The sequence below is a fragment of the Mustelus asterias genome, chromosome 3 (assembly GCF_964213995.1).
Source record: "Mustelus asterias chromosome 3, sMusAst1.hap1.1, whole genome shotgun sequence".
NCBI lineage: Eukaryota > Metazoa > Chordata > Chondrichthyes > Carcharhiniformes > Triakidae > Mustelus > Mustelus asterias.
Window position 1 is genome coordinate 72,633,136 of NC_135803.1, and position 26,499 is coordinate 72,659,634.

The following is a 26,499-nucleotide window of genomic DNA, read 5'->3' on the forward strand; positions in this document are numbered from 1 at the left end:
AGAGGCTGTTTGAGGGTAAATCCACATCTGGCATGTGGGAGTCTTTTAAGGAACAGTTGTTAGGGCTACAGGACAGGCATGTGCCTGCTAAAAAGAAGGATAGGAAGGGTAGGATTCGAGAACCGTGGATAACCAGGGAAATTGAGGGACTGGTCAAAAAGAAAAGAGAGGCGTATGGTAGGTCCAGGCAGCTAAAAACGGAGGGAGCTCTGGAGGAGTACAAAGAAAGTAGGAAAGAACTCAAACGGGGAATTAGAAGAGCAAAAAGGGGTCACGAAATGTTCTTGGCAGACAGGATTAAGGAGAATCCCAAGGCATTTTATTCATACGTTAGGAACAAAAGGGTTGTCAGGGAAAAAAAATCGGACCTCTCAGGGACAAAAGTGGGGAATTATGCTTGGAGCCCAAAGAAGTAGGGGAGATCCTAAATGAATACTTTGCATCGGTATTCACAAAGGAGAGGGATGTGTTGACTGGGAGTGTCTCGGAGGGGAGTGTTGAACCGTTGGAGAAAATCTCCATTACAAAGGAGGAAGTGTTAGGTTTGTTAGAGAATTTAAAGACTGACAAATCCCCAGGGCCTGATGGAATCTATCCAAGGCTGCTCAGGGAGACGAGAGATGAAATCGCTGGGCCTCTGACGCAAATCTTTGTCTCGTCACTGGACGCAGGTGAGGTCCCAGAGGATTGGAGGATAGCTAATGTGGTCCCGTTATTTAAGAAGGGTAGGAAGGATAGCCCGGGTAATTATAGGCCGGTGAGCTTGACGTCCGTGGTGGGGAAGTTGTTGGAGAAGATTCTTAGAGATAGGATGTATGCGCATTTAGAAAGGAATAAACTCATTAACGATAGTCAGCATGGTTTTGTGAGAGGGAGGTCATGCCTCACTAACCTGGTGGAGTTTTTTGAAGAAGTGACCAAAATGGTTGACGAGGGAAGGGCCGTGGATGTCGTCTATATGGACTTTAGTAAAGTGTTTGACAAAGTCCCTCATGGTAGGCTGGTGAAAAAGGTTGGATCTCATGGGATAAAGGGGGAGGTGGCTAGATGGGTGGAGAACTGGCTTGGTCACAGAAGACAGAGGGTGGTAGTGGAAGGGTCTTTTTCCGGCTGGAGGCCTGTGACTAGTGGTGTTCCGCAGGGCTCTGTATTGGGACCTCTGCTGTTTGTGATTTATATAAATGATCTGGAAGAAGGTGTGACTGGGGTGATCAGTAAGTTTGCGGACGACACAAAATTGGCAGGACTTGCAGATAGTGAGGAGCATTGTCAGAGGCTACAGAAGGATATAGATAGGCTGGAAATTTGGGCAAAGAAATGGCAGATGGAGTTCAATCCTGATAAATGCGAAGTGATGCATTTTGGTAGAAATAATGTAGGGAGGAGCTATATGATAAATGGCAGAACCATAAAGGGTGTAGATACGCAGAGGGACCTGGGTGTGCAAGTCCACAGATCCTTGAAAGTGACGTCACAGGTGGAGAAGGTGGTGAAGAAGGCATATGGCATGGGCTTGCCTTTATAGGATGGGGCATAGAGTATAAAAGTTGGGGTCTGATGTTGCAGATGTATAGAATGTTGGTTCGACCGCATCTGGAATACTGCGTTCAGTTCTGGTCGCCACACTACCAGAAGGACGTGGAGGCTTTGGAGAGAGTACAGAGGAGGTTTACCAGGATGTTACCTGGTATGGAGGGGCTTAGTTATGAGGAGAGATTGGGTAAACTGGGGTTGTTCTCCCTGGAAAGACGGAGGATGAGGGGAGACTTAATAGAGGTGTATAAAATTATGAAAGGCATAGATAGGGTGAACGGTGGGAAGCTTTTCCCCAGGTCAGTGGGGACGTTCACGAGGGGTCATAGGTTCAAGGTGAAGGGGGGGGGGGGGGGGGGGGAGGTTTAACACGGATATCAGACGGACATATTTTACACAGAGGGTGGTGGGGGCCTGGAATGCGCTGCCAGGCAAGGTGGTGGAGGCGGACACACTGGGAACGTTTAAGACTTATCTAGACAGCCATATGAACGGAGTGGGAATGGAGGGATACAAAAGAATGGTCTAGTTTGGACCAGGGAGCGGCGCGGGCTTGGAGGGCCGAAGGGCCTGTTCCTGTGCTGTATTGTTCTTTGTTCGTACCAGGAAGAATGAGTGATTTGTACAGTCAGATATGAAACCCTAAAATTGACAGCTCCAATGCAATAAAAGCATTTTTAGAAACAATTTAGTATTGATAAAACAGTGCAATCAAAATAATCTTCAGAAAGGCAGATTAAAGAAATACAAGAGGGGCGGATTCACTACAAATGTCTGAGTTAAGCTGAGTTTCATTGTTGAAAATCCGATAATTAGAACCAAGACAGCTGCACCAACAGATAAAACTAGATTGGCAGAACTTTGCAATAAACAAATGGAACATAATTGGAGTTAACTATCCAAATAGAGAAGAGCCAAGTTTCAGAACACATGTAGAACCATCTAAAGATCGTACCTTTGAAAGGAAAAGACCAACAAAATAGATTTCTCTTCAGCTGAAATCAGCAATGTGGATGCAAATATATCTAACCATCTGTAATCAAGTGAATATTTTCACGTGCACAGCAGTGGACTACTACTCTGGAGGCCTGTTCTCGTCATACGGAGAACATTAGTTTGAGAACTTAGTAGACCAGCCAATTCTGGTACATAGGTCTTCAGCATTGCAGCCAGATGTTTCCTGGGTCTACAGCCTTTGAACTTGCTTCTTAATGTCATGTGCAGTGAACCAATTAAGCCAGACAATAGCCAATGCTGGTGGGGCCTCAGGAGTAGAACCATTTAGTCCACAGTTTTAGTCAGACACAAATAAGTACTGGCTTGACTCTTACATTAAAGCAATGAGCTTCAGCAGTTTAAAATTAAGAATCGCATGGAAATTCCTCCTCCCTTTAGTTGATTCATATTGATCACCATTTTCAACCAGATTTGGTAGGACTTTTCTCTGGTCCTTTGGGACAAATAGACCGTGTAGGACTATTTGCTCCATCCATACAATACTATTTTTTGGTGCTTAGCAAGCAGGCAACTTCACTAGGTTGGATATTTACTCCAAGTCAAACTCACTACTATTCCTGGGACACAATTCCATAACCCCTAGGCTTAGTGCCTGGTCTGACGGGAGGAATGAAACATCAGGCCATAAGGTTACAGACTGACAGCAGACTAATCTAACAGCCCAGTGTTTCATGGATGCACATTGCAGGAAAGCTAGATATATCCTTTTTTCCAACAGTAGCGTGGCATTAGACTTAACCTTTACAAGGGCTATGCAGTGGTCAATTTTATCAGCAGCAAAGAGGTTACAGTTTCCTCCCACAGTCACAATAACTGGGCTGTTAGATTAGTCTGCAACCTTATGGCCTGATGTTTCATTCCTCCCGTCAGACCAGGGCACTAAGCCTAGTTCAATAGGAATTATGGAATTGTGTCCCAGGAATAGTAGTGGGTTTGACTTGGAGTAAATATCTAACCTGTAGGTCAGGTGGATTGGCTATGCTAAATTGCCCCTTAGTTGGAGGGATTTGCAAGCTAAATACATGGGGCTACAAGAATAGGGCCTGGGTGGGATTGTTATTGGTGTAGCTTGATGGGCTGAATGGCCTCCTCCTGCACTGTAGGGATTCTATGACATAGAATAGTGCCTTAAACAAGTTAAGACAACAGTTGCTTTGTCCCATATGTTCCGTTGTTCATTCATCAAATAAAGAAGAGGATTAGTGTTGGACAAGCACCCTTTTCATCTTAAATATTATTCAACTCAACTCTTCAGCTATAGCATTTTTCGAGTTTCATTATTATATGCTGAAAACTTCAAATATATTTTAACTGCACAACCTGAATGGATTTTCAAAAAGTACAAAACGAGTAAGTGAGCCCCTATGGAAACCAGTGCTTTTCCTCTACAGCACCAGTGGAAGAGATTAAATTGTAGGTTTTAGAAGCAATGTAATCTGGATAAATTTGCAGTTCTGAATCAATTCCAGAAGTCTAAAGCTTCACTTAGCAACTCCATTAAGTGTATATACAAGCTCTGATCCAAACACAAGATTTCCTGTAGCAAAATACTAGAATAACAGAAAATTCTGAAAATATTCATGTTTAGCAACTTTGGAGAGAGAAAATTAACTTTTCAGTTCTGCTGAAGGGTCAACAACATCCTGAAATGTTAACTTTGTTTCTCTCTCCCCAAATGCTACAAGATCTGGAGTATTTCCAGCATTTTCTGGTTGTGTTAAGATTTATTGTCTTTTACGGGGTTTAATAGTTTGATTATTAATGGTCCCCAAGTAAATCCAATGAGGTATCGCACTCCTCTTCCCCCACCTCGTCAAATCCTGAATAAAATTCAACCCCCAACTCTGCTTGAAATCTACGGATGAGTGCATAGCTTCAGCTTCGTTTACGGAGGCACCAAGTCACAGAATAGCCGCACAGCTGGAATATACATTCTTCAGACAGCGCTATGACATTCTTGCACAATGTACAAAGCCTCTGTGCAATGTGTTTTTTTCATCTTTTAATTTACCTTGCCACGTGTGATTACCACCTCTACTGGAACATATTCCTCCAAGTCTGTTCACACAACATTTAATCATGTGACCAGCTCTAGCCTGAAACTGAAGATAATTTTCTGTAAACTCAAACAGATGTGATCTGAGAATGCAACCAGACAGACCAAAATGTCGAAAGTTTGATCGTGCGATGCTGAGTTTATTCACTAAAGCTAGCATGGCAGTTCAATTAGCTTCAGTTTCCCCACGTTACGGAGAACAGCCAGGGTTTGTACTAAAAGTCTGCTCGAAAGGTGAGATTCATGATTCGGCTTTGCTGCGTTGCTTCAGTATTTTCTACACATCTGCTCTCCAGGTTCACAAGATTTTCATCCAGTGCCTCTGGAACTACATTCCAGCCAGAGTCAGTGCCTAGCAAGATACACAAGGGGTAATGCTCTTTGATGAAAAGGAGGGGGAAGTGGGGAAGGGAGGAGAGAATTGGAGTAAAATAAAAAGGAAACAAGTAAAATTGCTCATAAATAGGGGAATTACTATTTTGGGGAGAAGAATATCCATTTAAATTGTTTGATTTGATTTATTGTTGTCACATGTATTAACAGTGAAAAGTATTGTTTCTTGTGTGCTATGGACAAAACATACCGTTCACAGAGAAGGAAACGAGAGAGTGCAGAATGTAGTGCTACAGTCATAGCTAGGTGTAGGGAAAGATCAACTTAATGCAAGGTAAATCCATTCAAAAGTCTGACAGCAGCAGGGCAGATGCTGTTCTTGTGTCGGTTGGTGCGCGACCTCAGGACTTTTGAATCTTTTTCTCCGAAGGAAGAAGGTGGAAGAATATCCGGGGTGCATGGGGTCCTTAATTATGCTGGTTGCTTTGCCGAGGCAGTGGGAAATGTAGACAGAGTCAATGGATGGGAGGATGGTTTGCATGATGGATTGGGCTACATTCACGACCTTTTGTAGTTCCGTGCAGTCTTGGGCAGAGCAGGAGCCATACCAAGCTGTGATACAACCAGAAAGAATGCTTTCTATGGTGCATCTGTAAAAGTTGGAGTCATAGCTGACATGCCAAATTTCCTTAGTCTTTTGAGAAAGTAGAGGCATTGGTGGGCTTTCTTAACTATAGTGTCAGCATGGGGGGACCAGGACAGGTTGTTGGTGATCTGGATACCTAAAAACTTGAAGCTCTCGATTTCGTCCCCATTGATGTAGTCAGGGGTATGTTCTCCTTTACGCTTCCTGAAGTCAATGACAATCTCCTTCGTTTCGACGACATTGAAGGAGACATTATTGTTGCCACACCAGTTCACCAGATTCTCTCTCTCATTCTTGTACTCGGTCTCGTCATTTTTTGAGATCCGACCCACTACGGTGGTGTCGTCAGCAAACTTGAAAATCGAATTGGAGGGGAATTTGGCCACACAGTCCTGGAAGTATAAGGAATATAGTAGGGAGTTGAGAACACAGCCTTGTGGGGCACCGGTGTTGAGGATGATCGTGGAGGTGTTGTTGCCTATCCTTTACTGATTGTGGTCTGTGAATTAGGAAGTTCAGGATCCAGTTGCAGAGGGAAGTGCTGAGGCCCAGGCATTTGGAGATGAGTTTCGTGGCAATTGTGGGCTATTTACACAACTCCTCTTAAAAAGGTCACAATTGAGTTGCTAACCTTTTCTGGTGTCTTGTCCAAGTCATATTGTTAGTCAAGAACTGAAACTTATGATTTGAATTCTCTCCATGCAGATCATGCACACACCTTCTTGGCCACATGAATATAGAGTGGAAAGTCAGTAAAAAAAATCCTCTTGTCCCCAAGACATGGAATGGTTAGCTCTATCATGGACAAATTCAGGAATGGCCCTTCAATGTACCCCATTGGGTAGGTAGACTCAACAGCCTGGCAATGGGAAAAACGTGCATTCTACCACTGACAAGAGCACAGCCACCCCTTCCGGAAATCTACTGATTATTTCCTAGAGGCTAAGCTGAAAGCAGCCACAGTGCTGGCCTGCAGGAACAACCCTGAGGCTGGAGTTCAGCTGGTTAAGACAGATGTTGGGGTACTAATACCGGTGCCTTCGAACTTGAATTGTGCGCATGCATTGATACCAATCTCAAAATAGGAAGTACATTTCTCCAGGGTTGCTAGCACTAATTGGGTGATTAATTTTCCATTCATGGAATCACCTGGACAAGCTGGGAAAGCAACTGTAGAACCGTAGAATCACTACAGTGCATTAGGTAGTTATTCGGCCTATCGAGTCTGCACTGACTCAGCATCTTACCCAGACCCACACCCCATAACCCTGCGCATTTACCATGGCCAATCAGCCTAACCTGATCATCTTTGGACTGTGAGAGGAAATTGGAGCACCCCGCAGGAAACTCACACAGACATGGGGACAATGTACAAACTCCACACACACAATTAAGGCCAGAATTGAACCCGTCACACCTCACTGAAATTTTCAGGGCCAAGATGAATAGCTTATTTTGTTAGGTAAGGGCATGAAGGGATGCAGAGCCGAAATGGGTAACTGAAACGGAAGTACAGATTGAGCACAATCTAATGCTGGAGGGGTTGACTGGCCTACTCCTGTCCCTGTATTTCACAAAATTACAATGGCTGCATTAACATTACCTTGACAAAGTTTTTAGATAATGAACGATGATACCTTGACAGATATAAAAGCCTTGTCACTCTGCTTTATCTTCCACCGCCTTCCCCTCAGAATGCATGAATAAAAATCCCTACTTGCAAAGGGAAATTATGTTTGAATGACTTGACTGAATTCTTTGAAGTAGTAATGGAGCAGGTTAACAATGGCAATGAGTGTAATTGTGTATACATGGACTTGCAAAAGGCGTTTCAGCAAATAACATGATAGACATTTTAGCAGAATTAAAGCTTGTGGGATAAAAAGGGACAGTGGCTGTATCAGTACAAGATTGGTGACGGACAGAAAGTAGCGAGGAAGGTATAGATTGGTGTTCCACAAGTCAGTGTTAGAACAATTGCTCTTTAAGCAAGGTAGAATTGCAAAGTTTGTGGATAACACAAAATCTGGAAATATAGAAAGAATGAGGAGAGCAGTAATAGACTTCAGGAGGACAAACTGACAAAATGGAAAAATACATGACAATGATATTGTCTGTCTTATGCTTCCAGAAAGTATGAACAAAATGTACAATTTTAATGAGAAAATGGAGAGAGAGAAAACCGAGGAAAACAGCTAATAAACCTCAGGATTCCAAATGCTTTTAACTAGAAGCGTAGAGTAGAATAGAAAGGAAGTTACTTCATAAAACATTAGAATATTATTTTCAAATCTGGGTAAAACATTAGGAAAGTGTCAATACTTTGGAAAGGGTGCAGAGATTTACTAGAATGAAAATTCATTCATATGTGGAAGAATCAGAGAAGTTTGCTGAAGTTTCTCCCCTTGGGGCAGAGAATATTTTGTTAATTTGATGCACGTTCAATGGTTTTGATAGAACAAAGAAGAAAGTATTTCCAGTGGCAGACGAGTCAGCAATCAGAAGACATAGGATTAAAGGTGATTAGCAACAGAACGAGACAACATTCAGAAAAACTTTAACACATGGGATGTTGTGATCTGGAATGCCCTGTCTGAAGAGCTGGTGGAAGCAGATTTCACCTTCATTGGTTTGGCACATATTTATGATTACATTCCTCTGAAGCAAGTTGGGACTTCACTGTTAAATCCAAGCTGTTAAAACAAGGGAGTTGTTTACTCTTCTGACTTTTGACAAGTAGAAACCTTGTTCAAAAAATTTCCCTCAATGCTGGGCACTTCCAATTCCATAGCCATCAGCACAGGCATCCAAGAAGCATCTGCTGACTGAACCACATCTGTTCATCTTCTGTCATTCTTATGTGGCCAATCCATCCATTTCTCACGACATTCAACTGAGGAAATCAGTCTTCCTTGCTGTTAAGAAACCACCATAATTTAGAACAGCGGTGAGCAACCTGTGGCCCACCCGAGTTCGGAGTGTGGCCCACGAGACATTTTTCACCGTTGGCCACATGCAGGGTTGCCACAACCTGTTGATTTCTGTCATAGAAATCATAGAAAATCATAGAAACCCTACAGTGCAGAAGGAGGCCATTCGGCCCATCGAGTCTGCACCGACCACAATCCCACCCAGGCCCTATCCCCACATATTTTACCCGCTAATCCCTCTAACCTACGCATCCCAGGATTCTAAGGGGCAATTTTTAACCTGGCCAATCAACCTAACCCGCACATCTTTGGACTGTGGGAGGAAACCGGAGCACCCGGAGGAAACCCACGCAGACACGAGGAGAATGTGCAAACTCCACACAGACAGTGGCCCGAGCCGGGAATCGAACCCGGGACCCTGGAGCTGTGAAGCAGCAGTGCTAACCACTGTGCTACCGTGCCGCCCCACTCCACACAGACAGTGACCCGAGCCGGGAATCGAACCCGGGACCCTGGAGCTGTGAAGCAGCAGTGCTAACCACTGTGCTACCGTCCACATAGTTATTTTCCTACTGGCATGACTGAAGTGAGACACATGTAAAGCAAGGGCAAATGAAGTGAGGTACATGCTGAATGTACACAACATTGACTGTGAGAGAATGATAGTTTTAATATATAAATAATTAAGCATTTTCTACAACTCATGAAATATTAAGCATGTATTAAATGTATTTAATCTTATTCATGGGGTCATGGTTAGCAAACAAGCTTGATTTCAATCTTGCGGCCTTCTGAGATGGAGGGGGGGCCATTCATGTGGCCCACTCACTAGCTGAGGTCATCCACTGATTTAAGAGTCATTTTCAAGCATTGCACTCTGTACAATATGATGTATAAGTGTGGCATTTATAGTACAGAGCAGTCTTGACAGGAATGAAAACTAAGAAATATAGTTGCTACCAAACCAGACTGACCATTACCTGTCATATGTACAGTGCAAATTGTATTGATTGAAGAGGTAGAGTGCACTGTTAATCTAAAAATACACATATGCTGATCGCTACACAAAGATGCAGCACATGTTGAAAATTTCCATTTCTACCTCACCCTTCAGCATTTTGAACACTTAGTTGCAGTGGAGCAAAATCTCTCCCATCACTGCTGCAAAACAGGAAGAGCAAACATGAGCTGAGACATGTCGATACTTTTAATTAGCACTCTCATTTCTGTATGGGGGAATAAAAGTCCTGGAAAAATCTCTTTCAGGGACACTTGCCCATTCATATAATAGGTGTTGACCTCATCATCCAAATGCAGCCGCCCAATGCATTTAATCCATTGTTCTGAGCCCATTAAAATCTCTTTAGAGACAAGGGAAGAGACACATACTTAATTCATCGATTTAAAAGGTTCATTTTTTAAAAGTTACCTTAAATTTGTCTGAAGATTGCGACATGATAAAGATGGGGCAATTCTCACCTGAAAAACAGAAGTTTTGTTTAAAAACAGTGAAGACACCAGCAACAAAAAGCTAACAAAATGCAAACACTGACACTTATTAGTGGTCAGGACACAATGTTGCACAAAATACATCCATCTCAGTTCAGTAACTGAAATTACTGCTCTTATCTTCACATACCTATATTTAGCTTTATGAGAATTCTTGTCCTCACAAATTACTGCATTTGCTGAATATATTCATAGAGCTCTTCCATTAACCAATGGAATGAAGGTTTGCTATGAAACAGGACTGATGCAAAACTTTCTGCGTTTGTTTTCTTTATAGAAACTGCACTGGTCTGAATTAGAGATGCTGTACACATTCATCATCCACTCAGTTTTACTATGGTTCAGATGCAAGCATGATTTCCTTCTATACCGTTCTAACAATAGACATTATATTCAATCTGAGGATTCTACAGGCACCATTCCAGAGCCCAGGTTTAATTTAGTTAATGATTGAAGTCAATGATCAACTCCAAGTCAGATAACCAGATAAATAAAATTACCATTTTCTTCTAAGAGTACTGAGGCACAAATATTCTTCTACCTTCAAGGGAAAATAAATTACTTCAGAGTGCAACATAGACAGAATGTAGTTGAGAATTTGGTGTAGAGGAACAGAGCTGCTCCTTTTCCTCCTTTTTTCAGCAGTTGATTTTTTTTTCCACATCTCCCAAACTAGCTGAGGGCAACTTTCAATTATTTTACTTTCAAGCATATCTGATGCACCTACAGCTTAAGCAACATTGGCTCAGAGTTGCTCAACTAAAATCTGAGTTGCAGACAATGCGGGGCAGCATGGAGTAGGAGAGTTACCTGGACACTTCATTCCAGGAGGCAGTTACACCTTTACATTAGGAAGAACCTTAAAAGTTGGTTAACGGTCAGGGACAGGAAATTGTGACCGTGAACTAGACAGGCAAGGGAAACCAGCATGCAATGATGCAGAAACCTCAGCCCCTGACTTTGTCCAACAGGCACAAGGTGCCTACTACCTGCGTGGATGACAAGACAACAAGATGATGAGTGGATTGGCCATGGCACCATGGTGAAAGATGTCATTCAAATTCAGGGAGCAAAATGGAATGTGGTAGTGACAGGGGACAATATAGTCAGGGAATTCGATACTGTTCTCCACAGCTACAACCAGGAGCTCCAAAGGTGATGTTGCCCCCCAGGGCCAGGGTTAAGGACATCTCCTCATGGCTAGAGAGAAGCCTGGGAGTGGTTTACATGGAAACTAATATCGACATTACCCAAGAAAATCTGAGGAATGAGGAACAAAATTAAAACACAGATCAATGGCGATCTTCTCTGTTGACTGAGCCACATGCCAACTGGCATAGGGTCAAGCAGATTTAAGAATTAAATGTTGGGCTCAAGTGGCATAGGCAGCAGATGTTGCGATTCATGGTATAGTGCCAGGCATTGCTCGAGGAAGTGTGAGCTCTTCTGTTGGAATGGGCTGGGACCAGTGTCCTGGCCAATTGAATAACTAGGGCAGCGGAAAGGGCTTTCATAGAATCGTACAGTGCAGGAGGCGGCCACTTGGCCCATCAAGTCTGCACCGATCACAATCCCACCCATGCCCTATCCCCATAAGCCCATGCATTTACCCCAGCCAATCCCCCCCACACTAAGGGGCAACCCAGCATGGCCAATCCACCTAACCTGCACATCTTTGGCTGTGGGAAGAAACCAGAGCACCCGGAGGAAACGCACGCAGACACAGAGAGAATGTGCAAACTCCACACAGACAGTGACTCAAGCTGGGAATTGAAACCGGGTCCCCGGTGCTGTGAGACAGCAGTGCTAACCACTGTGCCACCATGCCACCCAATAGGTTTTTTTTAAAAGACAAGGCTAAGAGTGGCTTCTGGTCCATAATGTTAAAGTGTCTCCCATACACATATTGATGGAACTTCTTTACCCCATATACTGTTGAAAAGCAGTATTGGGCTCAAGTGGCATAGGCAGCAGAGGTTGCGAGAATAGCCTTTTTCGGCCTTTGAGAGGGTTCTCAAGACATAGTCTATAGCTCTTTCAGATCCATCATCTATCTTATGGGACAGCATTGCACCAATGCCATATGGAGAAGCATCACAGGTTAACACCAATTCCTTAGTTGTTTGAAATGCACCAATAAACTTGATGAATGTAACAACTGTTTTAAAAGCTTCTCTCTGGGGCATCTTTCAAAACCAACGCTGGTGCTTCTTTCGCAGCATATGCAAGGGGGCCAATAGTGTCAAAATGTGGCAGAAAATGCCCATAGTAATTCACCATTCCCAAGAGTGACTTGAGTTCAGATGTGTTTCTGGGGGTCAGTACCTCCTTTATTGCTCTGACTTTGTCTTCCATTGGGTGTAATCCTTGTGCATCCATGCAATAGTCCAGATAGGCTACCTCAGTGGCTGAAAAGTACATTCTCCTTTTTGGGGCAAACACCAGGCTCTTGATAGCTCTTTAGCACCTCCTCTAAGTTAGCTAGGTGCTCAGCTTTGTCGATTCAGTTACCAAAATATCATCCAAGTATACGATGACCTGTGGAAGTCCTGGAAATAGACTTCCATTGTTTTCTGGAAGATAGCACATGCTGATGACACACCAAAAGGTAGGCATATATACTGAAACAAACTTTTGTACATGTTTATCATAACATAACCTCAGGAAGCATTGTCTAACTCAAGATGCTGATGTGTGGCTCATATCCAGCTTGCATAAGACTGACCACTGTCCAGTTTTGCATATAATCAATCTTCAATCTTGGGGATCGGATACTTATGAAACCATGTGGTAGTGGTCTTGCTCTAAAAAAAGGGGTTTGACTCTGGATCTACATAGATCTTCGCCTGGTGGCCCTTTATTTTACCTAGCACATTGCAAAAAACGTTCTCATACTTCTTCATTAATTCAGGCAGTCCCCCTTCCAGTACTTGGGAGATCTCCATCCAGTTTAACATGATTACCTTGAGCCAATCGTGGCCCAAAAGACATGGCCAGGCCCTTAGCCTGACACTATTACTACTGGGAGCTGAGCGTTCTGCTGCTGATAGCTTACACGTACGTGGTAGTACTCTTTATCTTAATGGCTTCTCCTCCAAGTTATTAGTTTTGCTGTGGTGCCCCTCAAACCCAATGGCTGGACTCCTTTGTCAATATCAAAATGTGTGCTTTCCCATCACTGTGGCAGAGACTCCCATATCAACTTACATCTTTAAGGGCCTACCATTTGTGAAAAGCATCATAGTGATGGGGCTACCTTGCTCGCTTTCATGTTGAACAATTAATGAACATTTGATCCTCAACACTAGACTCTTCCATACTATTCACTTGAGATGTATTGCTAACTCTGTTACCGAGTAGATTTGACTTACTTTTACATTGGTGCCTTTCCTGTGGCAGAAAAAAGCACTCAGCCTCTTTATACCTGCAGGCATCAGGGGAGCAATTACCCTGAAGTGGCTCTGAAATCAGTGCTCGAAGGTCTGTCTTAACTTGGTAACATAAGTTGCAGTAGTTTCCCCAGGGACTCTCCGACAGTTGAGATAAACTTAAAATCGCTGCAATATTACCGTTGGCTTTGGATTCAATTATCTCAGTGAATGACTTGATTCGGGCAACTTGGAGATGTGAGGCTGCATCTTAAAATTGTGGGCCTGAGTCCCACACACTCTCCTTTCTCTTCTCCCTCCTCTATTCCGTTGGCCTGAAAATACTAGCCCAAACACTCAACGTATTGTGTCCAATCCTTCACAGAGACATCACAAGGACCCTTCTGTCTGAATAAGGGTATATCTGCAAACATTCTTCTGTTTCTCAACTTGAACTGAACTTCAACATGACTTGTTACTCCCGATTTTAGGACTGCTTTTTTTTATCTTCGTCGTCAATGTTATAATTCCTGTTCACCAATTAGGTAAATAAAAGCGGCAATGTTTATTTACATATGACTGTAATGCAGAGGCTTGCAGCATTATGGCTGCCAGTCAGCTTTCAGGATTAAACTGATGGCCCACACTTGCTAGGGTGATTACCTCACCCTGGGTCATTAGGTTACATTTTAGCTTCATTTGAAGCAATTTTTAAAAGCGGCATCTCGGCCTTTTGGCTGAGATGCAAATGAGATCAAGCCTTGGAGGAGGTGCAATTCCTACTCCAATCAGCTTGGATCATGTAGATCAAGCCCAAGACAGGAGGTGAGAGCCCCGTCTTGTCAGCTTGGATCGGGAATGTCTCAACTGGAGACTCTGAATTGGACTCGATTTGATTGAATTTTTAAAAAATTACCTCACCCTGGTTCCTGATTCGTTACCTAGGTCATGTGACCCTCTTGGCAGATTGCCCCTTAAAGAGAACAAAAACCACTGAGCAGGGAGGTGGAATAACTAAATAAAAGACTTTAAAGTTAAATAAAATGCTAAAGTGGTTATAATCATTTATAAGCATATATTCAAAAATGTGCTTGAAAGTCAAAAACAAACAATTAAACCAAATTCAAAAGTGACAGGAAAAGCACAGATTAAATTGTGTTTTAGCGACTTAATTACCGTAATGCAACTTTTCTGGTATTGAGTAACATTATTGATTATTAATATTTAGACTGGCAGTAGAATTGAAGTAATCATCCCTATTCCACTGTTAGTAGCTAATCAGAAACCTTCCATATCTTGGTATTTGTTACTGGAATGAATTTTTCAATGCTTTTCATGAGTATACGGAGCAATCATTTGCCATATCATTTCAAAGATTTGAAAGCAATTAGGATTTTTCAACTCCCATTGTGGCAGTTACACCATGTAACAGTTTAAGCTGAGAAATAACAAAGTATCAGTCGAAGCTGCAGTCTCCAACAGCTTCTTTCTGACACGTCGTCATGATTTAAACCACATTCTACATGCATGTATTTAAAAAATGAGCAGCAAAAGCTCAGCCGAGGACAGAAGTGTCAGAACGTTCTGGAAAGTGTACAGGACTGGCACTTCAATTTGCTCTGGTAAATAGATTAGGACAAAGGAACAAGATGAAAAAATAAGGTTTCTTTCAATATGACGTGTTATATGCTTGGGTTTTTACTCTAGATATTTTTGGCTCCCTACAGTGTGCCAATGTTTTCACTTGTCCTAGTGCCTTAGAGTCAGAGTTTTATAGCACAAAAAGAGGCCCTTCACCCATCATGTCTGTGCCAGCCAACAAGCACCTATCTATTCTAATCCCATTTTCCAGCACTGGGTCCTTATGCTATGCCATTTCAAGTGCTCATCTAAATGCTTCTTAAATGTGAGGGTTCCCACCTCTACCACCCTTTAAGGCAGTGACTTCCAAAATCCCACCATCTCCTGGATGAAAAAGGTTTTCCTCAAATCCCCTCTAAGTGTCCTGCCCTTTACCTTAAATCTATGCCTCCTGATTATTGGCCCCTCTATTAATTGGAAAGTTCCTTCCGAGCGACCCTATATCCCTCATAATTTTGTACACCACAATCTGATCCCCCTCAGCTCTCTCTGCTCTAAGGAAAACAATCCCAGCCTATCTTCATAGCTGAAACGCTCTAGCCCAGACAACATCCTGGTTAATGTCCTCTGCTCCCTTTCGAGTGCAATCACATCCTTTGATACCAAGCAGAGTTTCAAAGCATGCCAGGTTGGTGAACAAATTTTTTTTTTAAACATTATTTTTTCCTGCTTCTTCAAGCAGTGGCCTGGGATGTTGGGCAAGGTTTTTGGCGAAGGGAGATTTAGAATTCCAATGAGAAAGGTTGAAGCACCAGAACAATGTACCAATGTGGGTAACAACTACCAGAGTGGGACAGGATGGGACAGAATTTAACAACAATTATACATTTGGAAATAAGGACATTGCAAGGAATAGAAAAAAAAATCAAAAGTTCTTGATCTGAATGCACAAAGCATGATGAACTAGTGGCAGAAAGAGGGGGAAAATGATTGATGTGATCATTATTAATACAAGGCTATCAAGGATGGGTAATATTCTAGGGCAAATATTTTTGGAAAGGCAGAAGGAATGACAAACATGTGGTAGCCCTGATAATAAAGGATGACACAAGGACATTTGTGAGAAAGGATCTGGCTCAGCAGATCATGCAATTGTTTGCGATTTACATAGATGCTTTGGAGTTGGGGACCAAGTGTAGTGTGTCAAAATTTGCAGATGACACTAAGATGGGTGGAAGAGCTGAGTGTGCAGAGGACGCTGAAAGTCTGCAAAGGGATTTAGATAATCTAAGTGAGTGGGCAAGGGTCTGGCAGATGGAGTACAATGTTGGTAAATGTGAGGTCATCCATTTTGGTAGGAATAACAGCAAAATGGACTATTATTTAAATGGTAAAAAATTGCAGCATGCTGCTGTGCACAGGGACCTGGGTGTCCTTGTGCAGGAATCTCAAGGAGTTGGTTTGCAGGTGCAGCAGGTAATTAAGAAGGCAAACGGAATTTTGTCCTTCATTGCTAGAGGGATGGAGTTTAAAAATAGTGAGATTATATTGCAGCTGTATAAGGTGCTGGTGAGGCCACACCTGGAGTAGTGTACAGTTTTGGTCTCCTTATTTGAGAAAGGATATACTGGCACTGGAGGGGGTGCAGAGGAGACTCACTAGGTTGATTCCAGAGTTGAGAGGGTTGGCTTATGAGGACAGACTGAGTAGACTGGGGCTATACTCTTTGGAATTCAGAAGAATGAGGGGAGATCTTATAGAAACATAGAAGATTTTGAAGGGAATAGATAAGATAGAAGCAGGGAAGTTGTTCCCACTGGCGGGTGAAACTAGAACTAGGGGGCATAGCCTCAAAATAAGGGGAAGCAGATTTAGGACTGAGTTGAGGAGGAACTTCTTCACACAAAGGGTTGTGAATCTGTGGAATTCCCTGCCCTGTGAGGCAGTTGAGGCTACCTCATTGAATGTTTTTAAGGCAAGGATAGATAAATTTTTGAACAGTAAAGGAATTAAGGGTTATGGTGAGCGGGGGGGGAATGATAAATGGAGCTGAGTCAACAAAAAGATCAGCCATGATCTTATTGAATGGCGGAGCAGGCTCGAGGGGCCAGATGGCCTATTCCTGCTCCTAGTTCTTATGTTCTTATGACATTTAATCATTATAGGTGAAAATTAGGAATAGCAAGAATCAAAAAACATTGGTACAAGTAGTTTATAGTCCTCCTAAAAGTAGTTGCACTTTCAAGCAGAACATTAAACAAGAAATTATTGGAGTTTGTAACAAAAGAAATGAAATAATTGAGGAACTTTAATCTTCATATAAACTGGGACAAAGAATGGTTTCCTTGTTCCTTCCATCTTGGTCTGTTCATCAATTCTCACATTGATACCTTTCTCTTTTGCCTTGAATCTACTCCTTGATTTACAACATCTTCCCAAATTTGATCCCTTGCCCCCACTATTTAGTTTAAAACCCTTCTGTACTTCCCTAATTATGTGGTTCACGAGAACACTCGGTCCCAGCACAGTTTAGGAGTAGACCATCGTAATTGTACAGCCTCCACTTTTCTCAGTACTGGTGCCAATGCCCCATGAACCAGAATCCACTTCTTGTACATCAGTCTTAGAGTCACATATTGATCTCTAATTTTATGTATCCTATGCCAATTTATTCATTGTTCAGGTAACAATTCAGATTATTGTTGCCCAACTCATACTCTATGCAGAACTTCTTTCCTAGTTCTGTTGTTGGTCCCGACATGGACCACAACAACCCGATCCTCCTCCCACTTCAAGTTCCTCTCTGAACAAATGTCCCAAATCCTGACCTGGGCAGGCAACAAAGCTGTCTGGACTCTTGCTCTTTGCTGCAGAGAACAGTATCAAAACCCCTCACTATACTGTTCACCACTACCATTTTATTTTGCTCCCCCCACTTGAATGGGTTCTTGTACCATGTTGCTTTGGTCACTTTGCTCATCGGCCCCTATTTCATCCAAACAAGCTGAGCGATTCTCAAACTTAAGGGACAATTGCAAAGGCTGGAGCTCTTTTTTATATATTTATTCAAGGGATGTAGGCATCGCTGGCAGGGTCAGCATTTATTGCCCATTCTGGAGGGCATTTGGAGTCACATGTAGACCAGACCAGGTAAGGATTTTCCTTCCCTAAAGGGCATTAGTGAAGCAGATGGGCTTTTAATGACAATTGACAATAGTTTCATGGTCATCACCAGATCTTTAATTCCAGATTTTAAAAATTGAATTCAAATTTCACCATCTGCCATGGTGGGATTGAAACCCAGGTCCCCAGAGCATCACCCTGGGTCTCTGGATTACTAGTCCAGCGACAAATACCACTGCCCCACTGCTTCCCCTTGCACTCTGGGTCTCCTTATTTGCCACACTCACAATCACACCCTCCTGGCCGTGACCAAAGCAGAAGATCCTATCCTTAGAGGTACAAAAAGCACCCAGGTAACTTTTCCTCCTCCCTGATGCATCTGCAATGGCTCTGAGCTGTTGCTCCTCAAGCTGCAAAAACGTATTTCAGATGTGTTTGCCCTGATTCACACTCAGGATTGTTTAAAATCGTAGAATCACATTGCTGGACACTGTTTTGAGTTGACAATATTTGCTAAACAATCCTGGATGTGCTAAGATTGTTAACAACCAATTCAAGATTCAGTCAGCCTTGCAGTGTGGTATACCTGTGTGTGCTAGAAGCTACATTTATTAATATAATACACAGGGCAGGCAGAACAACTATGCACTTTGTTCCTCTTTCAACTGAACAAAATAGGCGGCAATCATTCCAAAAGCAATGCCTTGACCAGAGGCAACCTGCTTGGATTGCAATTAAACAAATCTTGGCAGTTCATTGTCAGTCATTAGTTAACTGGTGCATTTGCCATTGCATCACCTCTATCAATCAGCTCTCTTCTCATGACATAGCAATATTCGGTCCCTTCGTGTTTGGAATTCTTGCGAATTGTCCTGATGATCGCAATACAAAAAGCTTCAACAACATGTGGCTTTTTTGCAGCAATACTCCAGTACACTACCAGATAACTATTTTCACCCTCGTTTTCAATCCCTCCATAGCCTTACCTCTTCCCATCTCTAATCTCCTGCAGCCCTGCAACTTCCAGAGATAACTGATACATTGATACATCACTGTGTTTCTTCATCTAAGTTGTTATAACAGGCTGCAAATAGTTAAGATCCCAGCACTGATCCTTGTGGAACTCCACTATTCACTGCCTGCCAACATGAAAAAGCCCTGTTTATGTCCACTCTTGGTTAATCAATTCTCGATCCATGCTATTACCCCATGAATCCTTCCCTTGCCTATTAACCTTTTGTGCAGCACCTTATCAAATGCCTTCTGGAATCCCAGATATACGACGTCCACTGGTCCCTCTTTATTTCCACACCAGTTACATCTCAGGATAATAAGGAGGGAAAAATTCAAGTACGGGAGAAAGTTAATGAGAAATATTAAGACAGAGTTTCTGCAGATATTTAAATAAAAGGGTTAACAAAATGAGTGTTGGTTCTATGGAAAGTCTGGGGATATATAATGGAAAATAAGGGGATGGCAGATGAATTGAATACGTATCTTGCATCAATCTTCACTATAGAGGATACAGAAGAGGGAGGAACTCAGGAAAATTACAATCACCAGGGAAGTGATGCTAAGAAAACTGTTGAAGCTGCGAGCTGATAGGTCCCTGCGTCCAGATGGACTTCATCCTAGGATCTTATGAGAAATGCTTAGTGAGATAGTTGATATTTGGTTTTATTATTTTAATTCCCTAGATTGAAATTCCATTAGTCAGAATGGGTGGAAACAGAAAGCAGGAAACTACAGGCCACTTAGCTTAATATTTGTCACAGGGAAAATAAGAGAAGCCAGAACTAAAGATGTTATAGCAGAGCACATGGAAGAAAATCAAGGCAATCAGGCAGGGTCAACATGGTTTTCTGAAAGAGAAACCATGTTTAACTACTTTACTAGAGTTCTTTGAAGGAATTACATCCTACGGATATAGGGGAACCAAGGCCTTCGAGAAGGCGCTACAAAGATTATTGTAAAGAAATAAAAGCTCAAGGTGTAGGGTGCAACTTATTGGCATGGACTGAAGATTGACTAGATAACTGGAAACAGAGGGTAGGCATAAATGCATCTTTCACTCTGGCAAGATGCAACACGTGGTGTGTCACAGGGATCAGTGTTGGGACCTTAACTCTCCACAATCTATATAAATAACATGGATGAAAGGACAAAGGTAAATTTGCTGATGGTTCAAAGATGAGCTGGGTAGTAAGATGTGACGAGAATACAGAGACTACAAAGGGATACAGAGAAGCGAGTAAGTGAGCAAAAACCTGGCAAATGGGAGTAAAATGGAGGAAAATGTGACATCCCCCTCGGGTCACGTTTTTAAAGAAAGAGAGAGGCACATCCCCTTTGGGGAGAAAATATCTGAACTTACTAGCTGAAAATGTATTCAACCAATTCTTTAAAATTGGGGCATCACATTTCTAACCCCCCCAGTGGGACAGAAGTGGATTAAACAGACTATTTGGAGCAAAGTCTCAGATTGTAACTTATTTAATTAAATGTTACTCTTCCTGCTTAGGGACTTTCTCTAGTTTCAAAATGTATGTGCAGTATCTGTAGAATAATTTTCTGGTCCCCAGCATCACAGGTGTCAGTTTTCATCCAATTCGATTCACTCTACACAATATCAAGAAATGGGTGAAGATACTGGATACTGCAAAGTCTCTGGGCCCTGACAATATACCAGCAATAGTACTGAAGACATGTACTCCAGAACTAGCTGCAACCCTAGCCAAACTGTCCAGTACAGCTTCAATACTGGCATCTGCCCAATGTGGAAAATTGCCCCGGTAGTCCTATACACAAAAAGGACAAATCCAACCTGCCTAATGACCACTCTCGGACTACAATTGGATTCCAAACAGTTAAAAAAACTTCCTAAAATGGAAGAACATTTTTGCTCAAGCGAGTCCAGGAGACAACAGACAGCTTTGGGCTTAAAAACAGATAAAGGGATCATAGAATCATAGAATCCCTACAGTGCAGAAGGAGGCCATTTGGCCCATCGAGTCTGCACCGACCACAATCCCACCCAGGCCCTACCCCCACATATTTTACCCGCTAATCCCTCTAACCTACGCATCTCAGGACTCTAAGGGGCAATTTTTAACCTGGCCAATCAACCTAACCCGCACATCTTTGGACTGTGGGAGGAAACCGGAGCACCCGGAGGAAACCCACACAGACACGAGGAGAATGTGCAAACTCCACACAGACAGTGACCCGAGCCGGAAATCGAACCCGGGACCCTGGAGCTGTGAAGCAGCAGTGTTAACCACTGTGCTACCGGATCTTTTACCAATCCTCAAAAACTGCAAGTAAAAGGCACTGCTGGAAAATGTCCCAGTATATTACTTAGGGTTATCAACTCTGCTTGGACACATTCCTGAGGTTTTCACTTGACTTCCTGGCTCCAGCTATCCAATCCAGTTAAACAACCCATTATCCTCATCAATAACCATTTTATAAAGAAACATTCAGTGGAACTGAAAAGTTAACATAACTTCCTTATGGCTTTTCTCCAGGATTGCTCATGCATGCTCAGGCAATTAATCTTTTAATTCCTGAAGAATCCAGGACAATCCTGGAAGGTTGATGACTGCAAGTACATCCCATGCATTTATCAATTATCTGCATTTTTAATCAGTTTCTCCAGAACACAAATTAAAGAGAAATAAACAAGAAATGTTAAGGACTTCTAATAATCGCTCCAGAATATCTCACTTAATAACTAACCACTACAGGTCAGAATGCAGCCCCACATTTCAAAAATGGAAAACGTTTTTGCAATTATACCTCAGCAACCTCAAAACATTCACTTTCCTGTTGGATTAATTAGAACCAATTTCACATATAACCACTGGTAATGCATAGTAAACTATTCATGCTGTCTCACCCAGAGCACATCCAAACAAGTCCAAGCAATAGTAACATCTCAACACTGCATTTCATTTGACTTTGAATACAACAGCACAAGAAATGGGAGAAGATCATGCAGCCCATTGAGCATTCAACATGGGCAAGGGCGGATCTTGGACTTCCAACTTCACTTTCTCCATATCCCTTGATTCTCCAAGAAACAAAAAAAATTTGTCCCAACCTTAAATATTGCCAAAGGTGGCATATCCACAGTCCTCTGGATTAAGGAATTCCAAAGATGCACAACCCTTCAAATGAAGTGAGACAGTCCTAAATGATCAGCCCTTATCCTGAAACCATGCCCCCTTGTTCTAGATTCCCCAGCATGGAGAAACAACCTTTCAATGTCTACCCTGACAAGTCCCTTCAATCTTCAATATCTCAATGAGGTCACTTCTCATTCTTCTAGACTTCAATGAGTATAGGCCCAATCTATCATGGGACTATCCTCTCAGCCCAGGGATCAATCCAGTGAACCTTCAATTAAAGTAAACCCTTTCCCATATGGAGACTGGAAATGCACATTGAACACAAAAATGTGCACACAGTACAAGTGTGTGCTCAAAGCCCTGTGCAGATATAGCAATACTTCCTCCCCCTACCTGCAATAAAGGCAAACATACCATTTGCTTTCCTAATTGTTTGCTGTACCTGCATACTACTTCATGCTCCTTATAGGAGTGCACACATTTCTTTGAACATCAATATTTGCAAGTTTCAGACCTTATGATCAAAGTGAACATCCTCTCACTTCCCCACATTATAATCCATGTGCTACTTTGTTAGCCACACACTTAACCTGTCCATATCTCTTTGCAACCTGCATTGCCCTCGCAGCTTGCATTCCCACCTAGCTTTGTATCAAATTTAATTCGGATAATGTATCTAAGACATTCATATCAATCGTAAATAGCCGAGGCCCCTGTATTGATCCCGTCACAGCCTGTCAACTTTAAAATGCGCTATTTATCTCTACCCTCCACTTCCTGTCCCTTAATCGATCCTTTATCCATGTTAATTGATCCTACCCAACTCCATGAGCCCTCATGTGAGGCGTTAAATTTGTTGATTGACTTTTGGAAATCCAAGTATACTACATTTACTGGTTCCCCTTTGTCAACCCCGTTTTTGTTTTTCAGTGGATGTATTTGTATGAACATTTTGAATTGTTTAAATGTTTCCCACTGTTTATTTATGGTCATATCTTTTAAGCCCATTAACAAAATCACTCTTAGCCAGCTTTCCCCTCATAACATACATAATGGCTTTATTGAAATTCAAGGTTCTTGTTTGGGATTGGAGTATGTAGTTTTAAACTTAATGTGGAATTCAATTGTACTGTTATCACCATTTTGCAGTGGATATTTTATTGTGACAAACCTTGCCTCATTGCACAATAGTAAATCTAAAATATAGTTCTATCCCTAGTTGGATCCATAACATCACTCCAGGAAATAGTCATGAAAACATTCTACAAACTCATCTTCCAGACCACCATTACCAATTTGACTAATCCAGTTTATATGAAGATTGAAGACCCTCACAATTATTACATTACCTTGTTAAAAGCACCAGTAATTTATTGTTTAATGCTCTATCCAACAGTATTACTAATGTTAGAGGGGCTATAAAATATTCCAAACTGTTTTCGGATTCTTGCTATTCCTAATCTCCACCCATACAGATTCCTCTCTCACTGATATCCTTATGACATTTTTAATTATCAGGTCTATCCTTCTTTTCCATTCTTTCTTTTCATGATGTTGCATACAGTGGAATATTTGTTTTCCAATCTTGGTCACCTTGTGATCATGTCGCTGCAATGGCAACTAGATTGAAACATTTATCTCTATTTGTGCCAATGGTTAATGTGTTTTATTGTTGATGCTCCACAAATTACGATAAATTTTTTTTTGTTAAAATCCTATTCTCTGCATGGATCTTTGATGCACTATTGTTAAGCTCTGTCCCTTCCTGTTTCACTCAACTTGTCTTAGAACATAGAAAAACTACAGCACAATACAGGCCCTTCAGCCCACAAAGTTGTGCCGAACATGTCCCTACCTTAGTGATTACTAGGCTTACCTATAACCCTCTATCTTACCAAGTTCCATGTACTTATCCAAAAGTCTCTTAAAAGACACTATCGAATCCGCCTCCACCACCGTTGCTGGCAGCCCATTCCACGCACCCACCACCCTGAGTGAAAAACTTACCCCTGACATCTCCTCTGTACCTACTCCCCAGCACCTTAAACCTGTGTCCTCTTGTGGCAACCATTTCAGGAAAAAAACCTCTGACTGTCCACTCGATCAATACCTCTCAACATCTTATACACCTCTATCAGGTCACCCCTCATCCTTCGACTCTCCAAGGAGAAAAGGCCAAATTCACTCAACCTATCCTCATTAGGCATGCTCCCCATCCCAGGCAACATCCTTGTAAATCTCCTCTGCACCCTTTCTATGGCTTCCACATCCTTCCTGTAATGAGGTGACCAGAACTGAGCACAGTACTCCAAGTGGGGTCTGATCAGGGTCCTATATAGCTGCAACATTATCTCACGACTCCTAAACTCAATTCCTCAACTGATGAAGGCCAGTACACCATACGCCTTCTTAACCACAGCCTCAACCTGCACAGCTGCTTTGAGCGTCCTATGAACTCGGACCCCAAGATCCTTCTGATCTTCCACACTGCCAAGAGGCCTACCATTAATATTATATTCCGCCATCCTATTTGACCTGCCAAAATGAACCACCTCACACTTATCTGGGTTAAACTCCATCTGCCACTTCTCCGCCCAGTCTTCCATCCTATCAATGTCTCGCTGCAACATCTGACATCCCTCCACACAACACCTCCAACCTTTGTGTCATCAGCAAACTTACCAACCCATCCCTCCATTTCCTGATCCAGGTCATTTAAAAAATCACAAAGATTAAGGGCCCCAGAACAGATCCCTGGGGCACTCCACTGGTGACTGACCTCCATGCAAAATATGACCCATCTATAACCACTCTTTGCCTTCTGTGGGCAAGCCAGTTCTGGATCCACAAAGCAATGTCCCCTTGGATCCCATGCCCCCTCACTTTCTCAATAAGCCTTGCATGGGGCACCTTATCAAATGCCTTGCTGAAGTCCATATATACTACATCTGTTGCTCTTCCTTCATCAATGCGTTTAGTCACATCCTCAAAAAATTCAATCAGGTTCGTAAGGCATGATCTGCCTTTGACAAAGCCATGCTGACTATTCTTAATCATATTATACCTCTCCAAATGTTCATAAATCCTGCCTCTCAGGATCTTCATCAACTTACCAACCACTGAGGTTAGACTCATGGGTCTATAATTTCCAGGGTTATCGCTACTCCCTTTCTTGAATAAGGGAACAACATCCGCAATCCTCCAGAACCTCTCCCGTCTCCATTGATGATGCAAAGATCATCGCCAGAGGCTCAGCAATCTCCTCCCTTGCTTCCCACAGTAGCCTGGGGTACATCTCCTCCGGTCCCGGCGACTTATCTAACTTGATCTTTTTCAAAAGCTCCAAATGATGTCTTCATCCACATCAACATACTATACTATTGCATCAACTTTTATCTTTGGATTTCTAAATCTCCCTTCACCCAAACACACTTCCCGATTAGTTCAAAAAAGCCATTTTTCCCTGCTCGGGCTGTATTTGCATTTTCATGTTTGTATGCTCTGTCCCTTCCTGACATTCTAGTTATCATTATCCACATCTCTATCCTGCACTACTGCCTTATCTTTTCCCTTTAACGCTCCAAATCCCCCCCCCCCCCCTCAATCCACTCTACAGCCCTAATTCAGCTTCAGGGGAAGACCACCCAACGGTACGGCTCCCTCTTTCCCCACAGCAGTGCTCCAGGACTCAAAATCCATTTCTCCCACACCAATCTTTTGGCCATGCATTCAACTCTGATGTTATGTCAAGTTGCTCTTGACTCAGGTAGAACTCAGAGATGACCTTAATTAAGTAATTGATGTTTTTCATTAATCTGTTTCCAAGAACCAGTTTTTTAAAATATCCTGGGTGAAGATTGTCCTTGCGTCCTTAACTTAGAACCAATAAGAAGCATACTCTGCAAAGCCATGCACCAAAATGCATTTTGTGCAAAAAAGCATTCTGAATATCACAATATCAAAACTACCTGTAAATGTTTCTATATACAGAAGTCAAACCATTTCACTTCTGACAATTGGAAACAAGGTCATGAGGCAATTCACAGCACTCTGGGAGTGTAACTCACAACAGGCATGCTCAAAAAATAGTGAAAAGAATCTATCACCCAGGTTCCCATGTGTATGACTTCCTGCTTCTTCTGTACATTTCCAGATAAGACTAAGCACATACCAATGAGCTGCAGCAGTAGTTTCACATCACACAGCAGACAACCACACCATCTGATACTGCTGCTGCACACACAGCTCCCAGTCACTGGTCAGTGTGAACCGT

The 26,499-nt window shown here is 42.4% G+C and overlaps 1 protein-coding gene across 4 annotated transcripts in view; it reads right to left on the minus strand.

Annotated features, from left to right (window-relative positions):
• Positions 1 to 26,499, minus strand: part of LOC144491407 (septin-2) — a 94,062-nt gene that overhangs the window by 42,509 nt on the left and 25,054 nt on the right. For all 4 annotated transcript variants that reach the window (XM_078209193.1, XM_078209194.1, XM_078209192.1 and 1 more), the window contains exon 2: positions 9,945 to 9,994. In XM_078209193.1, coding sequence (XP_078065319.1) covers positions 9,945 to 9,971 — 27 coding nt within the window. In that variant the 5' untranslated portion in view covers positions 9,972 to 9,994. The remainder of the gene's footprint in view (positions 1 to 9,944; positions 9,995 to 26,499) is intronic.